Source organism: Hyperolius riggenbachi, chromosome 8, assembly GCF_040937935.1.
Source record: "Hyperolius riggenbachi isolate aHypRig1 chromosome 8, aHypRig1.pri, whole genome shotgun sequence".
Taxonomy (NCBI): Eukaryota; Metazoa; Chordata; class Amphibia; order Anura; family Hyperoliidae; genus Hyperolius; species Hyperolius riggenbachi.
The window spans coordinates 258,962,866-258,977,551 of NC_090653.1; the positions used below are offsets into that span (position 1 = coordinate 258,962,866).

A 14,686-nucleotide genomic window follows, 5' to 3' on the forward strand; every position below is an offset into this window, starting at 1 on the left:
CACTTGAAAGATAAAATGAAAGATCTTAGACCAATTTTACCACCTTCCATGTAGTATGAGAGCCATACTCTACACAGTCTATTCTATGGAGCTGAACTCCACATCAGACAGAAATCTTTGCAAGATGCTGCACACACAGATGCTGTACACATGCAACAGATCAGTATCTGCAAAAGATCTGTTCCTGCAAAAGATCCGTTCCTGCAAAATGCATTCATAGTCTATGATATCTGCAGATCATCATACACACCTTGTTTAACAGACATTCATCTGCAGATCAGATCCACCAGGATGGATCTTCAGATCTGCAGATGATTGTCAGATATACAGATAAATGTCAGTTAAACAAGGTGTGTATGAGGATCTGCAGATATCATAGACTATGAATGCATTTTGCAGGAATGGATCTTTTGCAGGAACAGATCTTTTGCAGATACTGATCTTTTGTGTCTGTACAGCATCTGTGTGTGCAGCATCTTGCAAAGATTTCTGTCTGATGGGGAGTTCAGCTCCATAGAATAGACTGTGTAGAGTATGGCTCTCATACTACATGGAAGGGGGTAAAATTGGTCTGTGATCTTGCCTTTTCCAAAGACTATGGTCTGATGTGTGTATGTGGCCTTATTAATAAAAAGGTTTACACTTGCGATAGAAGTTCGGTATTTTCCCGAACTAAGCTGGTGCAGTAACATGAGAAGCTGCCTGAGTTGTTACATTTCCTCCTGCAGAGACAGTGTTACAATAAAAGAGGCAGCCCCGCCTTCCCTTTAGATGTGCATTTTTTTTAAACTGCCTCTGTTTGCCCTGAATCTGCTCTGAATCTGTCTAATAGTCTTTCTAAACAATTTAATTGCCACAGCTTACAAGAACTTCAAGAAATGTTACACATGCAGGCTTTCTGATGTAAAAATGTTGTTTGTTCTGCTCTCACCGCTGCTGCCTGGGAGGTCTGTCTCCATTAACTTAGCTTTTATCCGCATGCTTATCGCCTCTTCCAAGGGAGCGGTATTCTCCGTCCCAACACCGCCTGCTCTAATCTTTATGAATTGACATTTAGTGACGTGTTAAGATAATCACCGCACAAGGCGGTAATTTACCTCATTGCTCGGTAATTTGAGCTTTTCATGCGGAAACTGCTTTTACGAATTGACATTTTGCTAAGTGGTCGGTAAAGTCAGCTGTTTTCAGCATTACCACATGTGGAAATGCTTTATGAATGATAGCCAAAGACAGCCTTTATGAGTATAATATAAACGATAGATGCATTCGTTGTGTAAGTCTATGTTCTAAAGTAGAGTTCCCCAACCCTGTCCTCAAGCCTCACCAACATTGAATGTTTTGCAGAAAACCACAAACATGCACAGGTGACGTAATTAGTGTTTCAGCAGGGCTGATTAACTACCTCTGAGGATTTCTACAAAACATGCACTGTTGGTGGGCCTTGAGGACAGGGTTGGGGAACACTGTTAAAGTATTCACATAGAAGAGTGTTGGATCTCTTGGTTGTCCTCATATTACTTCATCATGCTTTGGATCCTGGGAGGCAGTTGATGTAGCGAGTGAATTACATGGTCCGGTGGGATCTGTTCATTAAGGTGGCCACTCTCAGGGTGGAACAGAAAGCTGAACATGCCCAGTTCTCTTGGAGCCCTGTAGTCCTTGTCATAGTCATCACCGACATGAGCCGCAAGGTGAGGTGCCACGTCGGCGAGGTTTAAAGCTTTACGGAAGATTGCTAGATCAGGTTTGGCACAACCGGCAGACTCAGAGGTCAGAACAAACTCAAAATGCCTGTCTAAGCTGCAGCTTATTAAGATGTCCTCCAACCTACGGTCAAAGTTGGAAACAACGGCCATCTTCAGGCCTAATTCCCTGCAGCCCTGAAGAGCTTCTCTGGCACCAGGTAACACCTCCCAGTTCTTGGCCGTGCAAAAATCATGGTACAGCTTTTCAGCCAGGGATTCCACAGTCTTCTCGTCCTTGACACCGGCAAGCTGAAAGGTCTGCGAGACCACGTCCACCCACCACCGATGGGAGGTCAAGCCCTGAGAAAGGCCATAGTTTGGGAATAGCCGCCAATGGTTTCGATAAACTTGTCGAAAGGAAGTGTCCAAAGCAGATGGGTCAACCTGGAGGCCTTGGCTCTTGGCTTCAAGCTGATATTGCTGCCCAACGGGGATACGTAGGCGAAGCAATGTGTCCTTCACATCCCAGGTAAGAAGCCTGAGCTTCATCTTGTATCCTGGAGCCAAGAGAGGAGTTCTGTTACATTTTTATTATTTTACTATTATTATACTTTAATTTAGTGCAATATGTCACATGTTGTTGTGCAATAAAGCAGTAAGAAGTGTACAAAGAGTACAAATGCAAGTCAAACAGAAGTCTTAAAGGGGTTCTTTTGCGAAAAAAGTAGGCAGTTAAAAAAATGTGACAGATGACAGGTTTTGGGCCAGTCCATCTTTTTAAGGGGGGTTCTCAGGGCTTTCTTTGTTTTCAACAGCATTTCCTGAACAACAGTTGCAAAATCTAACTGACATAATAGTGTGCAAGTGATTAGAGAGGCCTGCTGGTATCTTGCTATTTTGGCAGTTAAACTGCTGTTCAGGAAATGCTGTTGAAAACAAAGAAAGCCCTGAGAATCCCCCTTAAAAAGATGGACTGGCCCAAAACCTGTCATCTGTCACATTTTTGAACTGCCTACTTTTTTCGCGAAAGAACCCCTTTAAGGGACTTGAACTCAGAACTTCCTCTCTGCTCTAAAAGATATATGCAACAGAACATTTCTTTGTTACAGCTGATAGAAATCCTGAAATAAATCTGCTTCCTGCTCTCATGGAGGCAGACTTCTTGTTAACATCCTGTGTTTACAAATAAGGCGCTCTGTGGCAGTCAGCGGACACAGCTGAGGGATCAAATTACACTGTGAGTAGACACAGATGAGGGGGAATCAGACAAGCTAAACTCTAAATATATACAGGGTGCATTTCTCTGTGTCTTCCATCTGTCCTGTGCAAGAGTTCAGGTGCACTTTAAAGTACGAGAAAAAGAGTCTCTTTGAATGGTTGCAGTCAGAGAAGTCTTGTTGCACACACACGCGCACGCACGCACGCACGCACGCACACACACACGCACACGCGCACACACACACACACACACGTTTATCTTCAAAGAAAGTCACAAGCTAAATATAAAGCCCCATCTACACTATACAATTTTTTTTATTTGATTCGATTCAATTTGCCGTTGTTTTGCAATGGCAAATTTAATCGAATCTCGATCAGACATGTCGGACTGAATCGTATCAATGAATTGAATCGAATACAAAAAATTGTATGGTGAAGATGGGGCTTAAGACAAGTAAATCTTGATCCTTGTGTCCAACAATATCCAGTAGACCTGCAGTCACCAAGTGCTCAGAAGTAACACAAACTGGTGACCATCACCACATCAAACTAAGGGTGGAGTCAGTAGGGTTTCACACTCTAACAACACTTTTAATATGACACAAATGAACAAATGTCTCCCAAATATAGTACATCGCAGGCCCCTATGCAGAGGCGGCCTTTAGAGTACGCGGTGTGAGTGTCATATGCGGGGCCTAGAGCCATAAGTGTAGGCCGTATACCGTACCACCACACTCACGGGCTTGTCCACCTTTAAAGCTACTTACACACCAGGACGTTGCGTTTAGGGGACGTTATGGGGCACAGAGCCGCGTTGTGCAGCTCACTCTGGCGTCCGTGATGCCGTGACGTGTACTCACGTAGTCCCGCCCGGCCAGTCGCCGCACAGAGCGGCCGTTTCAGGAAGTAAACACTGCACATCACACCGTGCAGTGAATATTAATTAGCCATGTGCCTGGCCGCTCTCCACTCCTCCCCAACACTACTGAGCATGTGCGCACAGTCTAACACGGCTTAGCCACGCATAACGCACAGCATGCAGCACTCTCAACGGATGTGCTGCGTTACAATGTAACGCAACGTGGGCACTGTGAACAGCCCATTGATTTTTCATTGCTGTGCGTTGGGGTGCGTTACAGGCTGCTCTAACGTGCGCCTGTAACGTCCCACTGTGAAAGCAGCCTAAAGGGACTCCGAGCTCAGAATAAAAGCGAAATCGGTACTCACCTGGGGCTTTCTGCAGCCCAGTGTAGGTCGGGAGTCCCACGGCGTCCATCTGGCTCTTCTCCCAGGCCGCTCAGAAATGGCTCCCTGGGGCCCTCAGGCTGAGGCTTTTGCACGTTACCTTAATCTGACATTTGGCAAGCTTCATGTCAGAGCAGAAATTGATTACAAAAATGCAAACAGCATAGTACAGTAAAGCATGCTGAAGGCGAAAACCTAAGCAATAAAAAGGGAGGTCGGCACAAAATATAAGGTGCATAAAACAAAATAGGAAGATCTGAGTATTTGTAAATGACACACTGCTCAGAACACAAACAGCTAGACCTCTGTAGACCTTTCCTTCACTACCACCAAAATGAGCATGGCATGACGGCCATGACATGCGGGGCTCTCTTCAGGTGCGGGGCCTGGGGCGACCGCCCCACTTGCCCTCCCCAAAGGCCGCCTCTGCCTCGTGACAAGGACCCAACGGATGTACAAATGCAGTGCTGAAACAGTATTAATAGTGCTCAGTCTCCATCAGGACCGGTTTCGGCTACCTGACATGGTTAGGGGTCTAATGATGGTAGAAGGCCGAAACCGGTCGAGATTGGAGACTGTGCATCATTATTACCATTTGAGCACTTGCCATTTATGTTTGAGTGACAAACACGAGGAGACCTGGCAGGCAGGCAGTGAACGCAAGTTTTTCAATTGATTTCATGCTAAAATCTATTGAAGATCTGTGTACAGTGTGTGGAGGGATTCGAACAAAAAGTCGTTCAGACTCCTTGTACACACAGACGACAAACCATTTGAAATGCTAATTACAGCTAATTTACATGTCGTTTGACTGGTTAATATACTTAATAGAACAATGGACTAGATCAAATGACTGATCAAACGACTTGTTGTTTGTAAGTCTATTAGTGTCAAACTAATAGACTTTCAATCAACAAGTCGTTTGCGGACCTAACGGTCGCTTGATCGACAGTTAGTCCATGGATCCGCCAAGCAGATCAGTCAAAACTGTTGCTATCAGTCTAACGATCATTCGTACACACGCCAAACTGTCGTTCAAACGACCGATTTGAACGACAAGTCGTTCAGAAATATCAGACGTGTGTACATACCTTAAAGAGAAACTCTGACCAAGAATTGAACTTTATCCCAATCAGTAGCTGATAGCCCCTTTTACATGATAAATCTATTCCTTTTCATAAACAGACCATCATGGGGCGCTGTATGACTGATATGGTGAAACCCCTCCCACAAGAATCTCTGAGGACCGTGGTACTTCTGGCAGTTTCCTGTCTGTGAACCTCGTTGCATTGTGGGAAATAGCTGTTTACAGCTGTTTCCAACTGCCAAAAAAGCATGCAGCAGCTACATCACCTGCCAGCAGTAAAAATGTCACCATGTGATAAATGTCAGAATGTGAATCAGGAAGAGGAAAGTTTTTACAATGGGCAAACACTGACTAAATCATTTATACAGAATTATTGTAAAAATGAAGCGTTTTTTTAATTACATAATTTTCACTGGAGTTCCTCTTTAAGATAGATCTTGGTCTGATCAGATAATGATCTGAGAGGGATATAAAAGGTGCCCATTAATGATACAATCCTGCGGCCGAGCTATCGTTTTCCGAAACAATCACTTAAAGGATCAGGTCAATGTGGACCTGAACTCTTGCACAGAAGGAAAACGGAGAGAAATCCCCCGTGTGTATTTAGAGTCTAGCCTCTCTAATTCCCCCTCATCTGTGACTAATCATCACTGTAATTTGATCAGTCAGCTGTGTCAGCTCAGAAATCTCCTCTGCCATGGCAGCGCAGGTAATTTGTAAACACAGGATGTTAAAGTGGACCTGAACTTGCATAGGACACAAGGAAAACCTAACAAATGCACCCTGTATGTTTAGCCTGTGTAATTCCCTCTCATTTGTGTCTAATCACTGGTTGTAATTTGATCTCTCCTGTGTCACATGACTGCGTATGGCAGGGATGGCAGATAAGCCCATTTGAAAGCACAGGCTGTAAACAATATGTCGGCTTCCATGAATCAGGAAGTAGAAACTGTGCAGATTTATTTTAGGATTTGTATCAGCTGTAACTAATAAATGTTTTTCTGTACAGGTTATAATGCTGTTGTGTATCTTTTAGAGCAGAGAGGAGTTCTGAGATCAGGTCTACTTTAACCTTATGTTATGTTAACCCTATGTCTGCTTCTATGAATGCAGGAAGTAGACACACTGCAGATTTAGAGCAGGATTTGTATCAGCTGTAACAAAGAAATGCTTTTCTTTAAAGATTATTATGCTGTTGCTTATCTTTTAGCGCAGAGAGGAAGTTCTGAGTTCAGGTCCGCTTTAAAGGAATCGAGATTGAACCATTAATAGGCACCTTACCTGTTGGCCACAACGACCAGTGTACGGCCAGCTTTACATATTTGATTGGCTCTCCAACCAGTTTACGTCTGGCAACCCTCCAGGCTACACAGACTGCTCAGGTAGCTACCATCTGTGAAATCCACAACAGGGTGTACAAATAGATGGCAGGATCCAGCATATTGTCTGAGGCCGAATCTGTAGAATGCCAGGATTACTTCTTCATCCAAGTAGAATGGTTACAGTTTCAGGTGCAAGCCTAAACTGCTTCCCCCAAATCCTGTTTGTATTCTAAACAGTTTTGCCGAGGTCATTTGGAAGGATGGGTCGCTTAGTCAGACCTGAGGAATGCCAGGGATTAAAAACTGGCACCGCTTTCTGTCAGCTGATTTTAAAATGAAATTTATAATGTAGGCTGCTAATTTCACTATCTCCTATTACACTGCCACTCATTATACTGTCTGCTGACCCCCCAATTTAGTGCTTCTTGTTACAGTACCACCTATTATAGTGTGCTCTATTATACTTCCCCCACGATGGGGTAAAATGCCAAGGAACCCCTGCAGAGTCCTCAAGGAACCCTGGTTGAGAAAGCTTGGTATACAGTGTACTGAGCACCTTCTTAAAAACGCCTGTTTATCTGATCGGCCAATCGTGTGGCAGAAATGCAGGGTAGGGAATCATGCAGATACAGAGCAAGGAATTCAGTTAGGGTTCACAATAAATGGCACAATGGGAACATTTTGATTTTATTTGTGGAACGCATGCTGGTGCCAGTGAGGCTGGTTTGAGTTTTTCTGTAATTGCTGATCTCCTGGGATTCTCACACAACAGTCTCCAGGGTTTACTCAGAATGGTTTGCAAATGGGAAGTTCTCCTGAGAGCGTCGGTTCTGTACATGGAAACGCCTTGTTGATGACAGAAGGGAGAGTGGCCAGTCAGGTTTGAGATGACAGATAGGCTACATTATGAAATATGATTACTCTTTACATGTGTGGGGAGCAGGAAAGCATCTCAGAACCTACAACATGATGCATCACTTCCGGGCCCCTCCTGTCAGACAAGAACAGAAAACTGAGGCTGGCGGGGTCGGAATTTGGTGACAGCAACACGAATCCAGGCTGGGGGTGGTTTGGGGAGTGGTAGAATGAGAGATTCATTGTGAAAGCATGCAGCTGACAAAACTGCCGAAACTGTGTTAGGGCCAGTTCCCACTATGATGCAAATGCAGATGCAAAACGTGGGTTGCTATGTAAGCAGCACATGTAACTATGGGAGGCACGCTACGATGCAAGAGTGAGCGTAGCATGCAGCCCAGGATTTAGCTTGCAGTGCGGTCATGCAGCTCGCGCTGCTATAGCAGCACAGCTTCATGAATCACCACCATGATTAGCATGGAGCAAATTTCAAAGGAGGGAAGCCCTAATCACTATTAGTATAGTGTTCCTAATAAAGGGGGGCCCTACCCAGTATTAGTATAGTGTTCCTAATAAAGGGAGGCTCTACCCAGTATTAGTATAGTGTTCCTAATAAAGGGAGGATCTACCCAGTATTAGTATAGTGCTCCTAATAAAGGGAGGCCCTGCCCAGTATTAGTATAGTGCTCCTAATAAAGGGAGACCCTACCCAGTATTAGTATAGTGCTCCTAATAAAGGGAGACCCTACCCAGTATTAGTATAGTGCTCCTAATAAAGGGGGGCCCTGCCCAGTATTAGTATAGTGCTCCTAATAAAGGGAGGCCCTACCCAGTATTAGTATAGTGTTCCTAATAAAGGGAGGCACTACCCAGTATTAGTATACTGCTCCTAATAAAGGGAGGTCCTACCCAGTATTAGTATAGTGTTCCTAATAAAGGGAGGCCCTGCCCAGTATTAGTATAGTGCTCCTAATAAAGAGGGGCCCCACCCAGTATTAGTATAGTGTTCCTAATAAAGGGAGGCCCCACCCAGTATGAGTATAGTGCTCCTAATAAAGGGAGGTGGCACCCAGTATTAGTATAGTGTTCCTAATAAAGGGAGGCCCCACCCAGTATTATTATAGTGTTCCTAATAAAGGGAGGCCCTACCCAGTATTAGTATAGTGCTCCTAATAAAGGGAGACCCTGCCCAGTATTAGTATAGTGTTCCTAATAAAGGGAGGCCCCACCCAGTATTAGTATAGTGCTCCTAATAAAGGGAGACCCTGCCCAGTATTAGTATAGTGTTCCTAATAAAGGGAGGCCCCACCCAGTATTAGTATAGTGTTCCTAATAAAGGGGGGCCCTACCCAGTATTAGTATAGTGTTCCTAATAAAGGGAGGTCCTACCCAGTATTAGTATAGTGCTCCTAATAAAGGGAGGCCCCACTCAGTATTAGTATAGTGTTCCTAATAAAGGGAGGCCCCACCCAGTATTAGTATAGTGCTCCTAATAAAGGGAGGTGGCACCCAGTATTAGTATAGTGTTCCTAATAAAGGGAGGTCCTACCCAGTATTAGTACAGTGTTTCTAATAAAGGGAGGCCCCACCCAGTATTAGTATAGTGCTCCTAATAAAGGGAGACCCTGCCCAGTATTAGTATAGTGTTCCTAATAAAGATAGGCCCCACCCAGTATTAGTATAGTGTTCCTAATAAAGGGAGACCCTGCCCAGTATTAGTATAGTGCTCCTAATAAAGGGAGGCCCCACCCAGTATTAGTATAGTGTTCCTAATAAAGGGGGGCCCTACCCAGTATTAGTATAGTGCTCCTACCCTGCCCAGTATTAGTGTAGTGTTCCTAATAAAGGGAGGCCCTACCCAGTATTAGTATAGTGTTCCTAATAAAGGTAGGCCCTACCCAGTATTAGTATAGTGCTCCTAATAAAGGGAGACCCTGCCCAGTATTAGTATAGTGCTCCTAATAAAGGGAGGCCCTACCCAGTATTAGTGTAGTGTTCCTAATAAAGGGAGGCCCTACCCAGTATTAGTAGTGCTCCTAATAAAGGGAGACCCTGCCCAGTATTAGTATAGTGCACTTAATAAAGGGAGGTCCTACCCAGTATTAGTATAGTGTTCCTAATAAAGAGAGGCCCTGCCCAGTATTAGTGTAGTGTTCCTAATAAAGGGAGGCCCTACCCAGTATTAGTATAGTGGTCCTAATAAAGGGAGGCCCTACCTAGTATTAGTATAGTGTTCCTAATAAAGGGGGCCCTACCCAGTATTAGTATAGTGTTCCTAATAAAGATAGACCCTACCCAGTATTAGTATAGTGTTCCTAATAAAGGGGGCCCTACCCAGTATTAGTATAGTGGTCCTAATAAAGGGAGGCCCTACCTAGTATTAGTATAGTGGTCCTAATAAAGGGAAGCCCTACTCAGTGTTAGTACAGTGTTCCTAATAAAGGGAGACCCTTACCCATTATTAGTATAGTGTTCCAAATAAAGCGAGACACCTATTGTCTCCACCCCCATCCTTTAGATTGTAAGCCTCTGGCAGGGCCCTAGTCCCTAGTGGTTCCAGTTTGATTATGCAATCTTACTGACAATCACCCCTCTTGTGGACTAGAACAGTCTCTATTTTTACCTATGACACTGTACTGCTATCAAATCATTTGCATGATCTTGTTTTGTTGTGAGTTTCCTGTATGTCCAACCTTGTATGTTAACGCATTTATCTATTGTGCAGCGCTGCGAAAAATGTTGGCACTTTATAAATACAATAAATAATAATGATACTTAGGAAAAAGCCTAATATCAACCAATTAGATTTTTGATAGATAAGAGATGGAGAACTCAGGCTGGTCGCTATGGGATACCTAGGAAGAAACCTGCTGCATCCAGAACAGTCAGAACCTGCATGTAGAATAACAACCAATCAGATTTCTGATAGAGGATGGAGAACACTGGCTGGTTGCTATGGGATATTTAGGAGGAAGCTGCTGCTGCAGCCAATTCTGAATCTCTGTCTATAGTTGTTTTGTGTGTAAAGCTAAAGCCCCACAACAGAGAGACCCTTATTGGTCACATGACCTTGCTGCCCCTCTACCGAGTCCCGACCGACCACTTACCGGAAATAGGCTGCAGTAATGTAAAACCTATGGGTCCACTTAACATAATCTTCCCCGCTGAAGGGGAAACGAGAGCTTAGAGGAAGGTTCCGACTTTCCCCATAGAGCCAGCTTATCATCATCACGTGCTGTTGGCATTGTATAATGCTTGTTGTACTGGAGCTCTCAGTATTTCTGGCTGTTCTATGAATATAATGAGCTGTCCGTGCTCAGATATTCAGGACAATCGCAGGCCCAGCAGTGTCTATTTTATTGTATTGCAGAATTTGTCTGTCCCAGCGGGAAGCACAATGCAGCTCATAGCGCTCTGTCCTATCTCTGAGGTCACAGCTCCACCTGGTGGTCGTTTGAGGTGATTGCAGTCTAAAATTCAAAGTCCCCTCATGAGAAGCTGTTCATAGCAATGTGATTGTATCTCACCCCGGCTTCATTCATTCAAACAAGGAACCTAAAGCTGCTGAACTTTTTTTGCAACTTTATAATATTTTGCAACCAGTTGCAATAATTTATCCTTATAGCTTTCAGAAAGTGCAACCTAACCAGGGGCGTAACTAGAAATCACTGCCCCCCCCCCTGCAAAACTTTGGATGGGCCTCCCCAGACCCCAGTCATTGCTGGAGGGGGGTGCACTGATGGTAGCCCGAGGGGAGGGGGAGTCGGGCTCCCCTCCCCACTGCTGTTTGTGCCTGTTGCTCCCCCTTCCTGCACTGCACCCCCTCCTTCCCCTAAGAATAGCCCCGGAGGGCCCTAGAGTCAGGGCCCCCCTCAGGCTTCTCCCCTAAGGGCCCCCCTGCGGCTGCATCCCTTGCAGGGGCTATTGTTACGTCCCTGAACCTAAGCATTGATTTTAATGTATTTTTATCAGAAAATGTAACCCAACCTTACCCTATTCTCACCCAGAACCCTCCTCTAGGAGTAGAAGAGGTATCGGCGCAGGAGACTTGGGCGCAGGATACAGCCGGTATATGGCTGATCCTGCTTCTGCACAAGTCCCAGCCGTGTTAAATACTATTCCCCCTCCAGGCTGCCATGGATGGTGGGGGAATTAAATCATTCTGGAAGCCGAATTATTGTGTTTTGAAAGTAACTTCAGCTCATCTTCTGACGGCGCCGAAGTTACTCCCTGTGCGCCCGAGTCTCCTGCGCTGGATTCACTGTGTTTGTCCTCTACTGGACAACTAATAATAACCCCCCCTGGAGGGAATAAAGAACCCCCTGGTGAGCAACTAATGACCCCCCTGGAGGGAACTAAACACCGGCAGTTGCAAATAATGACAGTCAGGAAATGTGAAAGAAGGCGGGGCATGCACAGTCCATTGAAGTTGCAAAATATTATAGGTTGCAATATCTTTCATTACACCGTTTTGAACTCTCTTTTCCAATAGGAAATGAAATCGCTACAAAACGATTACGTTTCTTACAATCTCCACCCCGGCAATTTCGGTGTGATCCATCGGGTGTATGGCGTGGTTGTGGTGCGTTTTGTGTTATCGATTTGCATTGAGAAAAGACGAGGAGGAAATTTGCGGATCACAGGGAAAATCGCATGTTGGTGCGAGTGCTATGTGATTTTACTGCGCTCCCATACAAAGTATAGTTCTGAGGCTCCCATCTCCTCCTCACCCTACCGTGGCCACCCAAGCATCCTCTCAACGTATCCGACAAGAGCTTGTTATGTTCTCACTCCCCACCATGTATGAGCGATTGAGCGTGGCTGTACTGTGCCTGCATGAGTAGGGCCGCACCTGTGCAGTAAGCTGAAGCTGCTGATCTACAAGCAGCTCCTAGCAACTGCAGTGTGCACAGTATAAGCTGTGACTGTGCCTGTACTGATAGTAAACTAGCTGCAGTGTGTGCTGATCTCTGCTGCCTTCATTATGTACAGTGTAAGCTGTGACTGTACTGATAGTAAACTAGCTGCTGTGTGTGCTGATCTCTGCTACCTCCAGTACGTACAGTGTAAGCTGTGACTGTACTGATAGTAAACTAGCTGCTGTGTGTGCTGATCTCTGCTACCTCCAGTACGTACAGTGTAAGCTGTGACTGTACTGATAGTAAACTAGCTGCAGTGTGTGCTGATCTCTGCTGCCTCCAGTATGTACAGTATAAACTGTTACTCTGTGCCTGTACTGATAGTAAACTAGCTGCTGTGTGTGCTGATCTCTGCTACCTCCAGTATGTACAGTATAAGCTGTTACTCTGTGCCTGTACTGATAGTAAACTAGCTGCAGTGTGTGCTGATCTCTGCTGCCTCCAGTATGTACAGTATAAACTGTTACTCTGTGCCTGTACTGATAGTAAACTAGCTGCTGTGTGTGCTGATCTCTGCTACCTCCAGTATGTACAGTATAAGCTGTGACTGTGCCTGTACTGATAGTAAACTAGCTGCTGTGTGTGCTGATCTCTGCTACCTCCAGTATGTACAGTGTAAGCTGTGACTGTGCCTGTACTGATAGCAAACTAGCTGCTATGCGTGCTGATCTCTGCTGCCTCCAGTATGTACAGTGTAAGCTGTGACTGTGCCTGTACTGATAGCAAACTAGCTGCTATGCGTGCTGATCTCTGCTGCCTCCAGTATGTACAGTGTAAGCTGTGACTGTGCCTGTACTGATAGTAAACTAGCTGCAGTGTGTGCTGATCTCTTATATCTCCAGTGTGTAGGATTATTATTAAGTATTTATATAACATTGACATCTTCCGCAATGCTGTACAGAGTATATTTTCTTGTCACTTAACTGTCTCTCACAATCTAATCCCTACCATGGTCATGTCTATGTATGTATCTTGTAGTGTATGTATCACAGTCTAGGGCCAATTTAATGGCAAAGCCAATTAACTTATCTGTATGCTTTGGGGATGTGGGAGGAAACCGTCGCGTCTGGAGGAAACCCATGCTAGTGGTGGGACAAAATTTTGCATAGGTTACAAATGACTATACGGAATCAATTAAATATACAAATCGTAATTACGCATAGGTGTAATTGCGAAAATTTACGCAAACATCACTAACCCATGTAGACATGGGGAGAACATACAAACTCCTTGCAGATAGTGCCCTGGCTGGGATACAAACCAGGGTCCCAGCACTGCAAGCCACCTTGCTGTATGTACAATATAAGCTGCTACTTTGGGCCTGTACTGATAGTTAACCAGCTGCAGTGTGTGCTGATCTCTGCTATCTCCAGTGTGTACAGTATAAGCTGTTACTCTGTACCTATACTGATATTAAGCAAACTGCAGTGTGTAGGTAGCAATCAGTGGGAGTAGGGGAGGAGAGATCCTGGAGCACCAGAGAGGACTTGGGACACGCCCGTACAGAAGCCTGCTGACATCAATGTCACAGCTAGAATACAAAGGGCCTTATAGCAAACTTTTGATGGGGCACTCATACCCAGGTAGATGTGAGCAGTGGTTATTTCACCTACCCCAGGGACATGGGTTGTCTTGGCCATACCTCCCAACTTTTTGAGATGAGAAAGAGGTACACTTAAGTCACACCCCTGATCACACCCCCGTCACACCACCTAGTCATGCATACCATAAAGATTTCATAAGACAAATATGTTTTATAATTCAAACCACACTGGTCCTTTCTATCCTGGTTCATTTTCCTTCATATTAACATTTTAAAATTAGTAATACATCTTAAAGGATGGGAATACAGTTTAGAGTCAAACACATTTTTAGTAGAGGAATATATACATTTACATAGAAAGAGGGACAGGGCTCCCAAAGAGGGACTGTCCCTCCAAAAGAGGGACAGTTGGGAGCTATGGTCTTGGCAACTGTCAGGGCATGCAGCACATGGGCATAGAGATGTATGGTCAGAAGGTGGAGGAACATAGAAAAATAAAATACAGGTTAGTGAACATCTTATCCTGCTCTAGAGCCTCCTAGCAGTTGCTATGGCTACAGCTACACCCCTGGTGACACTGACTGACAGAAATCACTATTTATATCTGTTGTTTATCTCAGCTATGAGGGTGAAGCTTGGGAAACCGTTCATACACAACAACCAGCTTCCTTCCTGAGAAGAGAGTAGTTGTAATGCCGGAAGGGTGAGAAGAGAATAAGAAGAGGAAAGGAGGGGGCCTTCGCCCTCCAGGGTCTCTTCCTGTATCACAGCAACACTGACAGCATGGATTCATTCATAGTGAAAGCAAGGCA

The 14,686-nt window shown here is 44.8% G+C and overlaps 1 protein-coding gene across 2 annotated transcripts; it reads right to left on the minus strand.

Annotated features, from left to right (window-relative positions):
- Positions 1-558: 558 nt before the first annotated feature.
- Positions 559-10,786, minus strand: HDHD3 (haloacid dehalogenase like hydrolase domain containing 3). Of its 2 annotated transcripts, none has more exons than XM_068249865.1 (2): positions 10,520-10,786; positions 559-2,242 (listed from the first exon to the last, which is right to left on the minus strand). In XM_068249865.1, exons 1-2 carry the CDS (start codon positions 10,563-10,565, stop codon positions 1,515-1,517), a joined length of 774 nt encoding a protein of 257 aa, XP_068105966.1. In that variant the 5' UTR covers positions 10,566-10,786; the 3' UTR covers positions 559-1,514. The 2 variants fall into 2 exon arrangements, with proteins under 2 accessions (XP_068105966.1, XP_068105967.1); XM_068249866.1 differs by lacking the exon at positions 10,520-10,786 and adding an exon at positions 6,517-6,596.
- Positions 10,787-14,686: the final 3,900 nt, after the last annotated feature.